The sequence below is a fragment of the Marmota marmota genome, unplaced genomic scaffold (genome assembly GCF_001458135.2).
Source record: "Marmota marmota marmota unplaced genomic scaffold, marMar, whole genome shotgun sequence".
Taxonomy (NCBI): domain Eukaryota; kingdom Metazoa; phylum Chordata; class Mammalia; order Rodentia; family Sciuridae; genus Marmota; species Marmota marmota.
The window spans coordinates 15,619,012-15,640,233 of NW_025999853.1; the positions used below are offsets into that span (position 1 = coordinate 15,619,012).

The window sequence follows — 21,222 nt, forward strand, 5'->3', positions numbered from 1 at the left end:
ACTTGGTAGATGAAGAAAGATATTAAGAAATTTTTCAGCATCTTTTTCAAAATGACCTACATAGTCAAGAAAAATAGTCTAATAATAGAAATAGAATAATAAATAGAAAAATAGAATAATAGAAAAATAGTCTGATGAAACTGGAAGTTGAAAAATGTAGAATGATAATAATGTATAACAGTTTTATTAAACTCGAGTCTTGGGTATGATTTCATATACCTAGTTCACTTGATTGTGAAAATTTCTTTTAAGAATAATCAATATAGATAGTATTTCCATTTTAGAAATCAACTTATGAGACAAAAGATGATTTCCAAAGCTTTTCTTCTTTTGTGTGAGTTATCTCAATATTAGAATCACAGTGTTTTTAGTAACCAGTGTTTGCATCTTGGAAATCCTTGTCATTCTCCCCATGCCTTATTCCTATCCATACCATAACTGAAATTTAACCTTTCTGGTATTTTTGAGTTTGTCCCTTTCTGCTTATTCCTGTCACCATATTTTAGACCTTTTAAAATCTCCAGCTTGAACTATTAACAGTAATATCGTTTCCAGTCTGTCTTCTTCATCTTGTCCTGTGCATTGGTATTAGAGTGATACTTGCTTTTAAAAAAAAAAAAAAATCAATCTAATAATGCCACTTGGCTATTTGTAAGCCTTGAGCTGAGAGTGTAGCTCAGTGGTAGAGCCTCCACTTAGCATGTGGGAGGTCTTGGGTTTGATCCCTGGGCTGCCAATTTTTTTTTTTTTTTTTTTTTTGGATCAAACCCAGGGTCACTTAACCACTGAGCCCCAGCCCTTTAAGTTTTATTTTGAGACAGGGTCTCACTAAATCCTTAGGGCCTCACTGAGTTCCTCAGGTTGCTTACAAACTTGCAATTTTTCTGCCTCAGCATCTCAAATCACTGTGATTATACTGCATCTGGTGCCAGTTTTTTTATTAAACCAGGTATAGTGGCACACACCTGTAATCCCAGCAATGTGGGAGGCTGAGGCAGGAGATCCTCAAGTTTGAGACCACCCTGGGCAACTTATCAGACCCCATCTCAAGATTTAAAAACGTCTGGTGATATAGTTCAGTGGTAGAGCCTTGACCTGGCGTGTGCAAGGTTCTGTGTTCAATTCCTACTACAAAAAAATAATAATAATAATAAATTAATTTAAAAAATCAATAAAACTTTCAGTAGCTTCTCTTACCCATATGGAACTAAGTTCATTTTAGGGCCCTCCACATTCTGATCCAACTGCCCATTATTTCTCACACATGTATCATTTCCTAGCTTAGCCATTTTCATTTTATTCCTCTACTGAAATAGTAGCACAGGGATGCTTTCTGTAAATGGTTTTTGGATGAACAGTCTACATAGTCATATAAATAATTAATAAAGAGTTAAAAGGTAGAATCCATACCCTAACTAAAGTAACGTAAAGCCTACATCATGTATACTATTAGCAGAATTCCATACAGAAATAGTGTTAGAAGGATAATTGCAAAGGCAAGTGATAACCTCTAAAATAGATTGGTCAAGTTTAGGTCTTGTCTATACCCCTTAAAAAATCAGTTCAATTTATTAATTTTCTATAGTTTAGAAAATATGTATCATTCTGTTTTAAAAATAAAGATCCACAGACATTTTGGGGAAGCTTTAACAGCTTTGTAGTAGAAACTTCTATATATGTATAAAGAAAATGTTGTTTCTTCATCCAGATTAACTTTCTGATCATAACAGTAGAGGCATATTAAAGTCTGTAAAAGATAAATCATAAACATTTCCTCTTTTTCCAAAATAATATAGCATGATAGTTGTTTTTTTTTTTTTAATAATGAGCTTCTTTAGTGTATATAGCAAATTATTTCAACTTTTGTGGTTAAAACATGGGAAAGTTTTATATTATCACCACTGTTGTGGGAATTAAAGCCATTGTACCTAGTTTTTACATGTTGCAAGTATTTTATTTATTTAAAGGCCATTTAAAACTATTTAGTAAAGGGTATTTTTTTTATTGTTGTTTTGCTTTTTACTCATTCCTCCCCCATAAAACTAGAAATGTTTGGTAATTCCCCAAAATTTTCAGGCTTTTTTTCCCCTACTCACCTTGAGAAATTCTGAAATGGTATGATAGTTCTCAATTTTTAAATATATATGTTCATGTGTAGAGACAGTTGTCTTAAATGTTTAAGATGTTTAAGTTTGCTTGACGTGTTAAGAATTGTCTCATCAGGCTCAGTGGCTCACGCCTGTAATCCCAGCAGCTAAGGAGGCTGAGGCAGGAGGAATGAGAGTTCAAAGCCAGCCTCAGCAACACTGAGGTGCTAAGCAATTCAGTGAGACCCCATCTCTAAATAAATTACAAAATAGGGCTGGGGATGTGGCATGGTGGTCAAGTGCCCCTCCGAACCAAAAAAAAAAAAAAAAAAAGAATTGTCTCAGTTGTATTTTATTTCACTGCCTCAGTAAACATTATGAAACATTTCAAATTTTTTCTTCTTAGGTCTGAGCATGTAGCTCAGTGGTAGAGCATGTGCTTAATATGTGCAAAGAGTTGGATTCAGTTCCCAGAACCTCAAAAAAAAAAAATTATTTTTCTTTAGATAGGATTTCATCTATTAATCTTCCTGTTTTATTCCTTAACACCATTAATAATTAGGTAAACCATTTGTGGCTAATATTGAACAAAGACAGTTTTTTCTTTACATTTTTATCTAGCATTTCTAGAGAATTTTTACATCATTTTGATGTAAACTTTGATGTTTCACCAGGAAAACCTGGTGAAAGCTATACATACGTTCCCCAGAAAAATACATTTGTGCACATCTACTTACCCACCTCAGAGTTAGTCACTATTTCCTGTGTACTGTGCTTTCCTTTGTCTTTTCTATATACATATATATGTATGAACACTTAAATATTCTCTGTATTATAAATCAGATCATCAACATTCTGTTTTGTAATTTTTTCACTTAGATGTCTGCAAGATATTTTTTCTAGTTTTTGCATCTCAGTTTATATTTTTTAATACCTACGAGGTATTCTGTTCTGTAGTATGGATTATTCTTTTCCCTTGAGGAAATTTGGGGTTGTTGCCAGCATTTAGTTTCACCATTAGAAGTAGAGCTACAGAGAATATCTTTAGTTGGTCTTCAACTCCTGGGCTTATTTGATCCTTCTTCCTAAGCCTCCTGAGTAACTGCAACTAGAGTTGCACACCACGATGCCCGTGATATGTGCTTTTTTGTGTGTATGTGTGCATGAATTTTTCTGGAATAGAAATACAGACTGAGTATGAAATGCTTGGACCCAGAGTGTTTCAAATTTTGGCAATTTTTTTGGATTTTGGAATATTGACAGAGACCTTACTAGTTGTTCATTCCTAATATGAAAATCTACAGTGCTCCAAAATCCATAAATTCTTGATCTATGAAGTGTTTCAGATTTCTGATTTTTGGATTAAGATTACTTATGACCCACATTGGAGGCAGAATAATTTTTTAAATACTTTTTTATTTAGTATTTTTTTTTTTTTTTGATGGTGATACTGGGATTCAAACTCAGAACGTCAGGTATGCCAGGCTAGTGCTCTACCACTGAGTGACATCTCGAGACCCCCTTTTTTAAATAAGACTTTACAAAAATCCTGAGCTTTTTGAAAAATTGAAGGAATGGCAGTGTTGAGCCCAAATTCTCATGTTTTATTTATGCTGGATTCAAGTCACTGCAATGCCGTTTGTCTGGGAGTATGCTCTCCCCATTTGGCACCGGTATTTCTGCTTTACTTGTTAACTTTCCTACCTCTGTAAGCATTTGAATGTATTAACCCTGTAGTCTAAATGAAACAGGATTGCACGTGAATTTGTTTGTGTACTGTTAGTAGGGAAGGAGAAAAAAAAAAAACGCATTGATGAACCAAGATAGGAAGTAACACAACCAAATAATACCATGGTTGATATTTATTAAGTTAGATTCTGCTTTTCTGAATATTGCTTTGATAGAAACTGTGATCTCATTTATAAACCCTTTTGTTAACTTAAAATCCAGTAATTTGGATAATTTCAAGATTTTTATGAGCATATTAGATTCATATTGATGTGTTCTGTTTACATTCAAATTTTTCAAAAAAATGATAATTTAGAACTTTCAGTCATAAGATAATTTACCTAAATCCCTGTTCATACTAGCTCACCATGCCTTCTCCTATGCCTGAGTACCTGAATGTGCACTACATTGGGGAGTCTGCCTCCAGACTGCTGTTCTTATCAATGCACTGGGCACTTTCGATTCCTTCTTTCCAGGCACTAGGGTGAGTGTTTTGAAGTCCTTGAGTATAAATGTGATTTTGTAGCACAAATGTATATTAAGCAAAAACTTTTTATTTTGGGAGAATTTGCATTAAAGGAATAAAAACGTGTAACATTGTGACTTTTAAATTGTGTCATTTATATGACAAATTATGGCAGCTAACTAACAATTTCTCTATATTATTTTTATGTGGGAGAGTATCCGTATTTCATAGTTTACTGACCAAGTTAACAATTTTAGTTGGAATATAATAAGTATTAGAGTTGATAGATCATGGCTGGCATTGGTAATGGCCGCCTTTGGTTGTGTCAAGGACAGTGCAGCTGTAGGATTGCCCCAGGTTGTTTCTCCTCCCACCATCACTTGCAGTATTCATTTCAGCCATGTTATTGGGAGCTAAAGTTTGCTTACAAAGGTTATGTTTAAAAATAGAGATAATTATTTTTCTAATTGTGTGGTTCAGTAGAAAAAGAGAAAGAATGAAAATGTAAACCCCATAGTACAATTACAATGATTTAAAGAGTTGATCTTACCACTGAAGAGTACATCTGTATTCTAAACAGTTTACTTTCACATCCTTTCCATCTGTCTTTCCTTTTTTTAAAACGGATGTCTCTACTCATCCCGATAGACAGTATTTTGAGTGTAACTAAGAAACAACTGAAACATGAAAGTAAAAGACATATTTGAAACTGTAATTACTAATTAGTGTCAGACATATCTGTCAGTGTATTCAATCATGAATTAAGTAGTACAATTACATAGGCTAAAAACCTGATTTAGAGTGATAACTATTAAAATGCTGTTAGCTCCTTCTCTCAAAACACAGTGTAAAATTTTACACAATATCAGTTTATTATTTCCTTCCCCACCACCCCCAGTACTGGGGATTGAACTCAGGGCTTCAGGCAGTAAACTGTACCCCACCCCTTTTTTCTTCAGGCAGGATCTCACTAAATTGCACCAAATCTCACTGTATACTTATTATTTTTAAAGTAATAAACTATCCTGACACTGTGACACACATCTGTAATCCCAGCTACTCAAGAGGCGAGGCAACAGGATTGTAAATTTGAGGCCAGCCTAATCAATTTACGAGACCCTGTCTCTAAAGTAAAATAAAGGGCTGGGAATCTATTTCAGTGGTAGAGCAAGGTCCTTGTTTTCAATCCCTAGTACCTTAAAAAAAAAAAAAAAGTTCTTTAAGATCATAACTGGTATACTTAGGCCAGAAAAACAACCTGGTGTATTTTATTGTAATATGTCAACTAAGAAAGGAATTTGGGGTGTAATTTCAACTCCATGGATTAGTCATGACATCATTGATCTTCAGTGCTTCTTTTGAGTATGATTATCCTGTTGCAAATAATCCAGATGTTGGGGGGCAGCCCGAAGTTTCTGGTTATAAAATAATTTTAGTGTGATAATCACATTTCCCTGAGAGGTCTTTATTGAAAATCACTTTCAATGTAACAACCACAGGATTCTTTACGATTAGAATAATTACTAAGATAGCAGTCAAGACCATTAGGTGGTACATAAACTCTTATATCTTATTGCCTGTCTAGATATAGATCTTATGCTGACTTAATCAGATGGATAAGGACTAGATACTAATGATGGAAGAGTTTTATGTAGAAATAAAAACTTCTAAATCTAGGAACTGGCATGAGCTGCATTTTTATTGCTAGATACAGAAGTTGGCAAAAAAAGCAACAACATAATTTTATAGAGAGAAACAGATAAGCAGTTTGTTATTTGATGACTTAGTCGAAGAGGATAGTAGCTTTAAAATTTTTTTTAATTGTGTAGTTATTTGTATTTTCTAAAGATAATTTCTGTACTTAAAGGAATTCAGGGGTTTTTTTTTTAGTTCTTTCTTCATAATTCAAGTGAAGCTCTACATAGTCATAGGACATTCTGTTGAAGGGCAATGGGGGCACTATGCCTGATTTGCCTGGAGTACGTATGGCAGTAGTCCTTTCCACCTAGATTCTTTATATTATGTCACCAAAATTCCGAAACAAGGGGCTAGAGTTGTGGCTCAGAGGTAGAGCACTCACCTAGCATGCATGAAGCACTGGGTTTGATCCTCAGCACCACATAAAAATAAAATAAAGATTAAAAAAAATCTGAAAAACATTGTTTGCCACAGGAGACTATTAAGTAATTTAAGCAACCTTCCATGAAATGTTAATCCTGAAAGTTGAATCTTTTAAAATACCATAAACGATCCAATATACTGGTAACTTTGTGGGCTTATTGCCATATCATTGATTATTTTCCCCCAAGGACATGCCTTCAATTGAAATAGATGGTGCCAGGGAAAGAATAATGTGATGAGTTATTTGTGTAGATTACAAATCGTGGGGTATAGGTGATTTAGTCAACTTAATGCTTTTCTGAAGTGCTGGGAATTAAACTCAGGGCCTTGTTCATGGTGGGCAAGTGCTTTACCAGTGAGCTACAGTCCCAGCTCTAGTGCCTTTTTTTGCTATCATTATAACCTATATTGCTTTCTGAGTGCTTGAAGGTACCTTAACTTCATTTGCTACCCAGCTCCTTCTGTTTCTCAAAGGAAAGATGTTTTGGAAATAGGTAGTAGAATGTGACTACAATAGTCATTTGTTAATTTTTTTCTAACAGGAAAAAACAAAAACAGAAACTGATAGCCAATATGCCCTTACCATCCCAAAGTATTAGCTTTAAATAAGGTGTCTCTACTGAGAAATTTTACTTTCATAGTTTACCTGCTAACTTAGGTAAGGAATTATTATTATTTAAAAAAAAAAAAAAAGCATAGCCTTTAAACATCTGGGTTTAAATCCTGGTTCTAATTCCTCTGCAACTTACATGTTTTTGGACTGGGTTACTTTAAATGAGACTAATTTCCCCCACTTCTAGATTAGGAGCAGACACTTGCTTATGAGTTATGCACTTATGTGAGATAATGAATGTAAATTTAATCCTCTGCCTGCTACAAAGTACGAAGTGGTCATTTTTCTTCATACTTTTAGGAACCTTTTTAAAGGGGGTTCTTGTTTTTCTCTCCTAATGGAATGAACTTTTAAAAAACACTTAAACAACATAACTAGCTAGAGTACCAGGGGTTTGGGGGGTTTTGTTTTGACTCCAGATGCAGATAGAGAGCTTTCTGTAATTGATTTCTATTATTAACTCTTTGACTTTTCCTTTGAAAACGAAATTACCTGGTAATTTATTCCTTAATCACCAGTTTTATCTTATTTCTTTAGTAACAATTTTGATGTTTCTCATCTTCTGCAATGGTACTTATCAACCTTTTCTCTGAGCCTTCCCAATATTGTCAGGGTACTTTTTTCCTTTTTTTTTTTTTTAAAGTCATTCGGATATATTTCATGACAATAGTTAAATTAAACTACAAATTATAAGTAGGAACAAGGCTAGAAATAAAGAATAACAAATATTCTCAACTTTGTGAAAATTGAACACAGTTTTAAATAATTCACTGTTGATGTAATAAATCAGAAAATTTTTGTACAACATTACAGTCATATTGATAAACATAATAAAAATTGGATCTACCATCAAATTTATGTCCTGATTCCATATATTTTTAATTTTTATTCTTTTTAGTTATATGATAGTAGAAACCATTTTGATGTATTTATACAAGTTTGGAGTATGTCTTATTTTAATTAGGATCTGTCTTGTATATGTACACAATGGTGAGATTAACTGGTGTATTCATATATTCATACATGTTCAAGGTACTTTCTTATAAGGGTATAGCACAGGCCTCTATTATTTATTTCCTTTCCTGTGTTCACTAGGTAATTACCTTGTTTAGCTGTTTCCCATTTAAAATTTCAGAGTTAGTTAGAGGTCAAGGTGAAAATTGGTTCACTTTTAACATTTCCTCATGTTTAAAATAATACTGAAGTATAGAACTATCAAGTTAAGCCTCACTCTCCAGAGGTAACTAACCCCACTGTTAATAGTTTGATATCCTAGATTTTTTCTATGACACCTTTATTAAACCATCAGAACACACATTTACATAGCCTATTTTTTGCCTTGCTATATATATATATTTTGGACTTCTTCTTACGGCAGGACATGTAATTTACCCTGTTTTTCTTAATGGCTACCCACTATTCCTTTTTATGGGTTTATTATAAACTAACTTACTTGTATTTTGTTTGTAGACATTTAAGTTATTGCCAGTTTTCTTTGTTGTTATATCCAGTGCTATAATGCACATTTTTGCCTACCTGTGTATTATTTCTATAAAATAGATTCTTACAAGAAGAATTGCTAGGTGTAAGAAGGTGGACATTAGTATCTTTTATCTTTCTCTTTGATTTTACTTAAACTGGGATTGAAATTTTGAATCCTTTTCTATATATTAATTTTTTTTAATGTTTATTTTTTAGTTTTCAGCGAACACATCTTTGTTTTGTATGTGGTGCTGAGGATCGAATTCGGGCCGCACGCGTGCCAGGTGCACGTGCTACTGCTTGAGCCACATCCCCAGCCCTATATATTAATTTTTTAAATAGGGGTTTTCTTTGTATTTAAACTTTCAAACTTATTTTAATAGCCAATTTCTTGTGATATATAATCCTTCTGAAGTATTGACTTAGAGATCAACCTGGAGTTAAAAATCTCACCTGAATAATTCCTGATCAGAAAAAATTACTTTTTTAAGTTTGCAGTATTAGCCTTTGTATTGAGTGTGTGTGTGTGTGTGTGTGTGTGTGTGTGATTTATATATATATATATACTTTTTTTTTTTTTTTTTGCAGAGGATTGGTACATCCCCTGCCCTATTTTTTGCTTGCTTGCTTGCTTATTTATTTATTTATTTGCAGTTGTAGATGGACAGAATGTCTTTATTTGTTTATATGGTGCTGAGGATCAAAACCAGTGCCTCACACATGCTAGGCAAGTACTCTGCCATTGAGCTACAACCCCAGCCCTATTTTGTGTTTTATTTAGAGACAGGGTCTCACACATGCAAGGCGAGCGTTCTCTTGAGGCTGTTTTTGAACTTGCAATCCTCCTGTCTCAGCCTCCTGAGCCACTGGGATTACAGGCATGTGCCACCGCACCTGGCCTATTCTATTTTTTAACAAAATGTAATGTAACAAAGAAAGCTATGATTCTTAATGATTTTTGTTGAACATACTGATGATCTTAATTTAAGAAGGAAAAAAAGTAAGTACCATTCATTAGGATGCACATATTTCTGATTAGGATGTTCTTACCAACTGAGAACTCTTTGGACAAAGGAAACCAATCTTATAATTTCATTATCTTAAAATAAAATTTATAGGTTTGGTTTAAAGATTGCTTGATTGTAGAAGGACCCATACCCCACAGGTTTTCTAACTGTCTTTTCTAAGTCTTAACTTCTACCTGCTGTATGTCCCCCAAAATCAGAAAACGTGTTGAATTCCTTCTGTATGCCATGTACTGTGCTGTTCACTGAGATTGAGAAACACAAGAGAACATTGCCTTCAGTGAGGATTTATGTAATATGGGAGACAGACTTAAAACAATAAATTAGGATACCATGAACTATGAACATATAGTTAGCACCAGGGAAGGGAGAGGAATGTTGCAAGAGAATGTCTCTTCAAGAAAGTCAACTTTGAAATATGTTAAGGGTCAAATAACCCTATTAACCAGGAAAACAACGCAGGGAAGAACATTTCTTTTTTTCTTTTTTTTAATTTATATATGATAGCGGAATGCATTACAATTCTTTTTTTTATCTTTTTTTTTTTAGAGAGAGAATTTTTTAATATTTAACATATTTTTTAGTTTTCGGTGGACAGAACATCTTTGTTTGTATGTGGTGTTGAGGATCGAACCTGGGCCGAACACATGCTACCGTTTGAGCCACATCCCCAGCCCTACAATTCTTATTACACATATAGAGCACAATTTTTCATATCTCTGGTTGTATACAAAGTATATTTACACCATTCGTGTCTTCATACATGTACTTTGGGTAATAATCATCATGACATTTCACCATCATTCATAACTCCGTGTCCCCTCCCTTCCCCTCCAACCCCTCTGCCCAATCTAAAGTTCGTCTGTTCCTCCCATGTTCCCTCTCCCTATCCCACAATGAATCAACCTCCTTGAATCAAAGAAAACATTCAGTGCAGGGAAGAACATTTCAAGAAGACCACTTTTAAGTAATTCACTCAACACTGTTTTTTCTTCTGTCCTAGGAATTGAACCCAGGTGCACTCTACCACTGAGCTACATCCTCAGACCTTTATGTTCTTTTATTTTGAGACAGCATCTTGTTAAGTTGCTCAGGTAGATCTTGAACTTAGAAAGCTGAGGCAGGAAAATCCTGAATAGCTGAGATTGCAAGTGAGTGCCCACCATATCCAGCCCACACAACACTTTTTATTGAACACCTATTATACACTTGTTATCATCATGGCATCTGCATTTATTTTTTTCTTCTTCCTGGAATATTATTCTCATAGATATTGCTTGTGTGCATGCATGTATGTGTGCATCAAACCTATGGCCTCACACATGCTAGGCAAGCACTCTACCACCAAGTTACATCCCCAGCCCCATATTTTTAAAAAATTTCTCTGCCATCTTTCTCAAAATTACTGAAATTTCACTGCCTCAGCAATGGCTCAGAGAGAATTTTAATATTTATTTTTTAGTTCTCGGCAGACACAAGATCTTTGTTTGTATGTGGTGCTGAGGATCGAACCCGGGCCGCACACATGCCAGGCGAGCGCACTACCACTTGAGCCACATCCCCAGCCCAGCAATGGCTTCTTTAACCACCTTAGCTAAACCTTGTCATTTTCTTATGTATCAAACTACTTTATAGCAATGTAGAATTGTCACTACCTGAAACTTACTATGTGTATAATCACACACATATATATAGTATTTATATAGAGCGTTTGAAATTATACTTCTGTAGTGTTTCCCTTCTTTTTCATGAAGGCATACGTAATATATCTTGTTAACTGCTAGTTCTCCAATGCCTCAGAGAGAACTTAGCATGTTATGATCTGTTTCTCAATATAGTCATATTTTTTAATTGATGCATTGTAATTACACACATTTATGGGGTGCATTGTGACATTTTATTACACTTATAATCAGTTGATCATGGTAACTGTCATATCTGTCACCTTAGATACATATCATTTCTTTGTGTTAGGAACATTCAAAATCCTCTCTACTAGCTGTTTTGAAATATTCAATTATTATCCACCATAGTTATACTATTGCACTACAGAACATTAGATTGCTCAGGTAGATCTTGAACTTGGGATTTTCCTGCCTCAGCTTTCTGAATAACTGAGATTGCAAGTATTGATTTATACTTTTGTTTTTAATAGCTGCACCCCTGCACCCCTGAGACCATTAACCTTCCTTCATCACTTCCTTCCTCATACCCCCTCCAGGATCTGGTCACCACTATTCTATACTTCTTTGAGGTCAACTTTTAGCTTCTGTATATAAGTGAGAACATGCACCTCTTTATAATTTTAAGCATGATTAGTACGTACAGTGTCTCTGCATTTTAGAAAGTTATGCAGCCTGAGACCTGGGGAGCTTACTTGTCTAATTTCAAATGGATAACTGATTTTTTAAACCATAGTGCTTTGTACTTCTAAATACTTTTTCTATTTTCTTATGCTGTGAAGAGAGTTCTTATTCAGAAATTCAGGAAAGGCCTTTGGCTTTTTGTGTTATTCATAGTAAAATTGTGGGTATCTCCTTCACAGGGATACTAATGTCTCTTCTGAATTATAGAATGAATCATTTCTCCACCAAATTTATTGCTTTCCTACTGCCAAATAATTCAGTTACCTCTTTATAAATTTAAAGGAAAAGAAAGCCAGGCTAGGGATATAGCTCAGTTGGTAGAGTGCTTGCCTTGTATGCATAAGGCCCTGGACTTAATCCCCAGCAACACACACAAACACAAAAGGCTAATTGATATATATACACATACACACATGCTTTTTTCAGTGGGGAGGGTACTCTGAATTTAACTCAGGGGGTACTTTACCACTGAGTTACATCCCAATCCTTTTTATTTTTATTGCTGAGGCCCTTGCTGACTTGCTGAGACTGGCCAAAAACTTCTGTTCCTCCTGTCTTATTTTAAGTTTATAATATTACTTTTAATTATTCTTAGAAACTAACTGATAATGAGCTAATATTTAAATTCTAAGCACTTTTCATCAGTTGCCCTCAGCTATGCAAAACAGAATTGATAAATCCTTGCTCAGTTGGTGTTTCTAAGTAATTTTAGTTCAGTAATATTTTTAAGTACATGGATTAGTTTTGAAGTTTATAAAATTTATTTTAATATTTGATTTATACTTTTGTTTTTGTTTTTTAATAGGCAAGAAAACAGCATATCATTGGTAAAAGCTTACTGGAATGAACTTTTTACTCTTGGCCTTGCCCAGTGCTGGCAAGTGATGAATGTAGCAACTATATTAGCAACATTTGTCAATTGTCTTCACAGTAGCCTTCAACAAGGTAAAAAGCACCTTATTTATTACCTTTCCAGGATATCGAAGGAGGCATCCATTTTTATAGAAGGTTATGACTAAAGTTAGATATCCTGATGATTATATTAATGTTTTAGGTATCTACCCTTTTAATGCAATTTTTATATTTTCTTTTTTAAATATTTATTTTTTTAGTTGTAGTTGGACACAATACCTTTATTTATTTATTTATTTTTACGTGGTGCTGAGGATCGAACCCAGGGCCTTGCGCGTGCTAGGCAAGTGCTCTATTGCTCAGCCCCACAATTTTTACATTTTAGATAAGATTTATTAATCATCTGAAAATACTGTTAAATGAGAGTGCAGCAAAATTGAAAACTAGGATATTTAAGTCTGGCAGGCTATCCTAGTCCGTTTCCTGTTGCTGAAGCAGAATGCCTGAATTGGAGTTATTTGTAAGAAAGAGGTTTATTTTGGCTCATGATTCTGGAGGTAGAACAAGCTGGCACTGCCATCTGCTCCTCTTCTTGTAAGGGCCTCATAGTAGAAAAGCAGAAGGGCAGGCAGGTACCTTTAGGAAAGAAGAGAGCACATGGCTAGTGAGGAAGCCAGAGAAAGTCAAGGAAGCCAGACTTGATTTTATAACAACCTGCTCTCCAAAGAATGAATCTCAGTCTTGAGGAAGACATTAATCCTTAAAAAGCCTTACCTCCTAACACCCCTACATTGGCACCCAAGTTGCAACATAATGGGACAGATCACATCCATAACATAGCCCAGACTATTTTTGACCAGACCCTATGTATTTTTATAGTACAGTACAGAATCCAAAAAGCTAATGTAGAGGTGCTCAAATCTCTAAAATATATATTTCCCAATTTTAAAACTGCTTTGCTTCATTATAGCCCTTTGATTCCCAGTATAGGCTGGTTTCATACCAGTTCAACAGAGTATATTCTCTCATGTGCACAAAGGAAGAGTCATGGAACAACTTTTACTTTCTTTTTCCTTTGCTAGATGCCAAGGTGATTACAATTGTCATTCATTTCAGGAGACAGGCAATAACTGGTTTATAAAGTACTTAACTTTAGAATGGCTTATCACTATAACCAGGAGGGTGTTTCAGCCTTTTGAGCTCAGGAATGCTTTTTACATTGGGGACTACTTTTTAGTTCCTTACTATATTCTGGTTTTCATTATTTTACATTATCTTTATTTTTTTTTAATATTTACTTTTTAGTTGTAGTAGGATACAATACCTTTATTTCACTTATTTATTTTTATGTGGTGCTGAGGATCGAACCCAGGGTCAGGCACGTGTGAGGGGAGTGCTCTACCTCTGAGCCACAACCCCAGCCCTTACATTATCTTTAAATCATCTGCTTTCTCCTCATATTTAAGAGCAGAGAAATCACCTTAAAAATCTCATTTTCAGTAGATCTATTAGAAGGCAGTACCACATTTCCATCTTATTTATACACTTCTATTCCTAATTCTTTTCTTGTATACTTGTAGTTTGCCACATACCACCTACCTTCAGAAGGGCTATGGTTGACTAATTACTAATGTCTTATACACATCCTTCCACAGTACACTAAAATATTTACTGTAAAACTTTTTTTTTCCCTCAGTTTTTCTTTTATCTTGGCAGGGTTTGTTTGTTTGTTTGTTTTGCTAAATATTTGTTTCATTATAGTAGTATTGTTAATTCTTAAAGATGGGTTTGTGCATTATTTTTTCGATCAATATGAGCTTAAGTAAAATACTGTTACTATATTTGGAGTCTTTTGTACTTTGGCCAATTTTGGGGATGATTGTCTCTAAATCTTTCCTTCTCAAAGATGTTTATTGAAAGAAAATGTTACCTTAAGTGTTACTGTAATAACAGTTTAATTTTTGAATGAGCAATATCTGAAGATGATTAGTTTCATCTATAATTATATTCTGAATTTTAAACATTTATAGATTGATTATATTCAAAATTAGAAATCAGTAAGAAGGAAATATCATGCATCGAAATAGTCTTATGTTTTAGATGAAAACTAGAAGTGTTTGTTTTTTAATTAAAGATAAAATGTCACCAGAAAGGAGAAAATTGTTGATGGAGCACATCTTCAAGCTACAGGAGTTTTGTAACAGCATGGTTAAACTCTGCATTGATGGATATGAATATGCCTATCTGAAGGCAATAGTACTCTTCAGTCCAGGTATATAAATATTTACTTCTTAATTAAAGTACAGTGTTTAAGGAAATGGGGAAATTGAAACCCTCATACATTGCTGGTTGGAATGTAAAATGGTGCAGTTGTCTTGGAGAAGAGTTCAGTAGTTCTTCAAAATAATAATCCTGGAATTACCACTATGACTGGAAGTTACATTCCTGTCAGTCTAAGAGAAGTGAAAATATGTATCTACACAAAAATATGCATATCAGGGCTGGGGTTGTAGCTCTGTGGTAGAGCGCTTGCCTTGCACACACGAGGCACTGGGTTTGATCCTCAGCAGCACATAAAAAAATAAATAAAAATTGTATCCATCTACAACTTAAAAAATATTTTTTAAAAATGTGCATATCAATGTTTTATAGCAGCATTGTTAATAATAGCCCAAAAGTAGAAACAACTCAAGTGTCCATCAACAGATGATTGAAGAATCAGCATATATATACCATGGAGTATCATTCAGCCATGACAAGATGTGAAATATCTGATATGTGCTCTATAATATGATGAACATTGAAAACATCTAAGTGAAGGAAGCCAGTCACAGTGGAACACATATTGTTTGATTCCATTTACATAAAATAATGCAGTGTGGGCACATGTGAAGAGAAATTAAGTACATAACCGTGGTCAATAGGGTCTAAAGAGCTAGGACACTGAGGAGTATCTCCTAATAGGTAGAAAGTTTCATTTTGGAAGGAAAAAATGTTCTAAAATTAGATTGTGGTGATGATTGCACAACTCTTACCAAAAAATCTTCCTTGTATTCTTTATATTGGAGAATTTTAAGGGTGTTAGACATCTGAGAATGAAAAGGAAGATTGCAAAAGCAGTGAAGGCATGTATAGACTGTATTTATTTGGGTTGTCAGGTCAACATTGAAATTTTGTAAGTATATTTTGTTAGACATAATAAATACCAGAATGAGAAACAATTGTTGCTATGTCAGGGGGTTAAATTCTCAAACATCTTATTAGACCTAGTTTCTTACTTTCCTGCCAGTTTTCTAGTTTTCCAAAGACAAATGACAGAAAGCTTTCAATGATCAATTTATGAATAGGAAAAATTTAAGAGTTTTTATTAGGGTCTGTTTTTCATTTTGCTATGTATTTCTGTCCCTGTGTGTCATAATGAAATTATCTGAACAAATTTTTCAGTGATAACAGAAGATAATTAGAGCTTATTTGTACTATTTATTCTAATGTTCACATGATTTAGTAACGTGTCTCCATTTTTCAATGGTGCTAGAGATTGAACCAGGGCCTTGCACATATTAGGCAAGTGCTCTGCCACTGAACTATACTTGCAGCCATCATATGTCTCCATTTTTATCACAGGCAATGTGCCACCTTCATTTTCTATAGATGAAAGTTGAATGCATCATTTTTATGAAGTTCTTTTAGTATTCCCAGTTTTGTGAAATGTTACAGTGACCATTGAAATGCTTGTGTAGGGGCTGGGGCTGTAGTTCAGTAGTAAAGCACTTGCCTCGCATGTGTGAGGAGACACTGGGTTCCATCCTCAGCACCACATAAAAATAAATAAAGATACTTGTGTGTTCATCTACAACTAAAAAAGCAATATTTAAAAGAAATGCTTATGTAGATTATTTTACATTTTTTGATAGTGATAATGTTTATGTTTCACAATTTCATAAGTACTTTGTTACCTAACAATAGTAGGGTTTTTTCCTTAAGAAAAAAAAAAATACTAAAATACCTTCTAAATGCACATACTATTAATAAAAGATACTTCTTTAAGCTGTATCATTTTGGTTGTTCATTCCTTTTTAAAACCATAAAATGGTCAAAATCTCACTGCCTTTGGAACAGAAAGAAAACTTTTGTTTTTGTTTTGTTTTTAGTTATAGATGGACACAATACCTTCATTTTATTTTATTATTTTTTTTATATGGTGCTGAGGATCAAACTCATGCCTCACACATGCTTGGCAGTGCTATACTGCTGAGCCACTTACCCCAGCCCAAGAAAACTATTTATTTTGGTAACATCCAGTGATCTCATTTTTTATTAGATGCTAGAATATGTATATGAGAGAAAGTAATTCAAGTATGTAAAGTCCAGTGTTTGGTATATAATAGGTGGGCTTAATAAATATTTGTGTAATAAAAGTGCCGCGCATTATATAAATTGGCTTCTTTTTTGACTAAACTATATTTTCATCTCCACTTTCAAGATTTCATTAAATGAACATTCAGAACTAGGGTAACAGTATATTCTGTATTGTTTCAGATCATCCAGGCCTAGAAAATATGGAACAGATTGAGAAATTTCAGGAAAAGGCTTATGTAGAATTTCAAGATTATATAACCAGAACATATCCAGATGACACTTACAGGTATCTAGATCTTAAATACTATATAATTAAATTCATTTAAAAATATTTTGTGAGTCTTATTATTTCATTATTCTCCAATATAAGAATAATCAAATGTTTTCAGCAGCATTATCTTTGGACTAGCTAATGCTACTGGAAGCAGTAGTGTGACTGGGATGTGGCTCTGTGGTGGAGCACTTGCCTGGCATGTGGGAGGCCCTGGGCTGATCCCCAACACCAGAGGGGAAAATAAAGGAACAGTTCATTGTTGTGAGTACTTTACGTATAGTATATTCATCAGTTCTCACATTTTATATGGTAAGAGAGACAGGATAAGTAACTTGTTCAGGGTCACTGTTTGAGGCATCCACTGGGAATCCTTGAACTTAACCCCACCGATGAGGGGGGACTACTGTGTGATAAGGATTAAGTCAGTTCATATGTGTGAAGTGCTTAGAAGCACACCTGGTATGCAATAAGAGCTATGTAAGTGTGCTTATATATAATGAATAAAACAGTTTAGCACATTTCAAACTAATAAAAGAACATTTTATGTATAACACTGTGTTATACCAAGTCATGTAGATTTATAAACCAATTCCATCAAGAAAACCAGCCTTGGTTTATCTGACTAGTTTTCCTACCCTGCTTCCTTTCAGTCCTGTGGATGGGGCTCACCTGCTGGGAACAAACAGGAACTGAGTATTTTAGTAGTAGAAATGTGCTATACAGGAGCTCTTGTCTCATTTGGTCTCAATTGTTAAGGCAAGGCCAGAGGAGGTTTTGCATAAGGGGCAGTTGAATCAAGGTTTGGTTCCAGTGGTCTTGATTCCATGTTCTATAACAACTGCTATCTGTTACACCATTTCCAATAGTTTTTTTTTTGCAGAGCATAATCAAGAAAACTTATTGAATCTCATATATCATAATAACACAAAACATTGCATTTGTACAATCTGAAAGGAGTTGCTAAGTCATTCTTAATTGTATAACCTGACCCATGGTTTAATAATTTAGTTACCTGGTCCTTAGATCCAAGTGGGATAACAGTTGAGAACAAGGCTTTCATGTAGAGCCTTTTAGACTACACTGGTATCCAGGTGACTGTCTTAGGTTTTACACACAAAAAGTAGATCTTTATTAAATTAGTCTACAAGTAATAGACATGCATAAATTACTAATATCTTTCTACAAAATCTCTAGTATTTTCAACTTTGTTCCCCTGCCCCCTTTTTTCTTTTTCATTTTAGATTATCGAGACTCCTACTCAGGTTGCCAGCTTTGAGATTGATGAATGCTACCATCACGGAAGAATTATTTTTCAAAGGTCTCATTGGAAATGTACGGATTGACAGTGTCATCCCACATATTTTAAAAATGGAACCTGCAGATTACAACTCTCAAATAATTGGTCACAGCATTTGAAAGCTGAGATCATAGTGCTATAAACTTATTGTTCTTTTCCAGAACACAGGAAAACACCAAATTGTACTCATTGCTTCCATAGTATGTGCAAATTTTGACTTTAAAGACTAACCAAGGGCTGGGGATGTGGCTCAAGCGGTAGCGCACTCGCCTGGTATGCGTGCGGCCCGGGTTCGATCCTCAGCACCACATACAAAAAAACAAAGATGTTGTGTCCGCCAAAACCTAAAAAATAAATATTAAAAAAAATTCTCTCTCTTTCTCTCTCTCTCTCTCTCTCTCTCTCAAAAAAAAAAAAAAATTCTCTCTCTAAAAAAAAAAAAAAAAGACTAACCAAAATTCAAGGTATTTTTATTTTAGCTTCCTTCAAAGAAGACTTTTTGAAGTGACTGGGCAGTCAGCAGGAATTAAATATCCCTTTCTGTCTTACATAAATAAGAAATACTATGGATTTATTCTTGGTAAAGATGACATCTGAAGCTGTCACCTCCAGACCATCTAAACTAAGATTTCTATTTTATAAAGCAAATAAATTAGTCTCTTTTTTTCCCCCAAATTGTGTTCTATTCATATTCAGCTTCATTTTGAACTAGTATGAACACTTAAGTGGTCAAATATCCTTACAGAGAATTCCTTGCATTTTATTCTTCATAATGTAATCTGTTTAATTACCATATCAAAAGATGATTTTATGCTCAATGGTATAATGATAAAATTAGAACTGTAGGAAATAATAATTGAATATGTATTTTTTTGACTTTTGTAAATATGATGATGTCCTTAAGCATATACCACTCATTGCTGGCAGTGAGATATAGGTCATTTGTGATTTTTAGTGTTATTATACCTTATTAGTTACAAGCACTTTTTATTTACATGGCAGCAAATGGTTCTGAGAATTGGTTTTGAGAATAAGGTGGCATTTGTGGTTTAATTTTTTTGGTTTACTGCTGTGTTTTAAACATAGTAGAGACTAACTGAACCCAAAATGTTTCAGTATTTCAAAATAGGTATTAAAATTGTTGTTCTATTCCATAAAATAACTGTCCTTTCCCTCTTTTCTGATCTGTGTTGTAGCTTCTTGTCCCTGCTCTGGGTTTTAGCCGATTCCTTTTAGGTTATTAAAAAATACCCTAAATTTGTTAAATAATGGATTTATCAGAGCCCATCCATGTTTCCAAAGCGAGTTTAACAAAAAAGCAATTGATCAAAGATAAAGGAATATGCACTGATTTTTCACTGTAAAATGGAGGAGAGCTGCTTTAGCAGTAGGTGAGGCTCACCCTGAAACTGTGGTGTTGCCACAACAGCATCTCAGACTCCTGGGATGCCTTCCACAGTACTGTTACAAGCACAGCTGGTTCTGTTAAATCTCTTTACTCTGCTTTCATGATGAATTATTTTGATAAATTGCTTGTGGGTTTTTCAAACAGAAATATAAAGATTTTATTGCACTCATTACATTTTTTAATAAGGAATTTTACAATAGAGGAAAAGTTAAAATTTGCAGGTGATGCAGATTTTACTAATTACTATTTTTAGTAGTAGCCAAAAAGTTTCAAAAGTATCAACTTACGCTTTTTACCAGTGTGTTAAGGGAAATTTTTTCCCTACTTAAATTAAATCATAATTTTTGTCACCTTTATTTTATAATTATCAGCTGTGAAAAGCTTCATTTAATATAAAATGCCCACCTGGAAAAGTCAGTAGGTTGATACCTTTTTAATCCAAGGTAGTAAGACAAGGATTCAGAAAAATAATTCTTTAAAATAATGTACTAACGATTAATTACATTGTTACTTTCAGGTATTTTTCCTGATTAAATTTGTAGGTATATTTGGAAGTGTTTTTTAAAACTATATTAAAATGTGACTTGCATTACAAATTTCTGTATCCTGCCAGTATATTTTATTTCAGTGTTTATTTGCTCAGTATTTGGATATCCTTCATGTCATGAGGCTGAGAATATAACTTAGCAGTAGAAATGTACGTTATCACTTGAGGCCCTGGGCTCAGTCCCCAAGACCAAAACAAAAAACATTTATGTCAGTATTGTAGGAGCAAAAATAAATAAATAAAGCCAGGCACAGTAAATAGTGCATACCTGTAATCCCAGGGATTTGAAGGACTTGAGACAAGAGTATTACAAATTCTAGACCAGCCTCAGTGACTGAGACACTGTCTGAAAGAAATTAAAAGGAGTGGGGATTTAGTGCAGTGGTAAAGCACCCCTGGGTTCAATCTGCAGTAGCAGATTATATCCATTGATGGGGAAATGGATAAGTAAATTGTGGTATGGTACCCAGTGAAATACTATGCAGCACCAAAAAGGAGTAAATTGTCAATGTGGATGAATCCCAAAAATATGGAAAAAAGCAATCCCAGAATTATACAGAAGAGTATAACTTAACCAGTTCATTGGGGGGGGGGGGT

General features: G+C 34.2%; 1 protein-coding gene across 13 annotated transcripts in view; it reads left to right on the plus strand.

Annotated features, from left to right (window-relative positions):
• The window catches only part of Nr2c1 (nuclear receptor subfamily 2 group C member 1), a 51,003-nt gene extending 31,975 nt beyond the window's left edge, over positions 1-19,028 (plus strand). For 10 of the 13 annotated variants that reach the window (XM_048803814.1, XM_048803835.1, XM_048803841.1 and 7 more), the window contains 5 exons: positions 4,178-4,299; positions 12,694-12,833; positions 14,875-15,012; positions 17,280-17,385; positions 17,492-18,608. In XM_048803814.1, the coding sequence (XP_048659771.1) occupies positions 4,178-4,299; positions 12,694-12,833; positions 14,875-15,012; positions 17,280-17,385; positions 17,492-17,726 (741 nt within the window). In that variant the 3' untranslated portion in view covers positions 17,727-18,608. The other 3 variants (XM_015482929.2, XM_048803827.1, XM_048803840.1) reach the window with 3 other exon arrangements.
• The last annotated feature ends 2,194 nt before the right edge of the window (positions 19,029-21,222 follow it).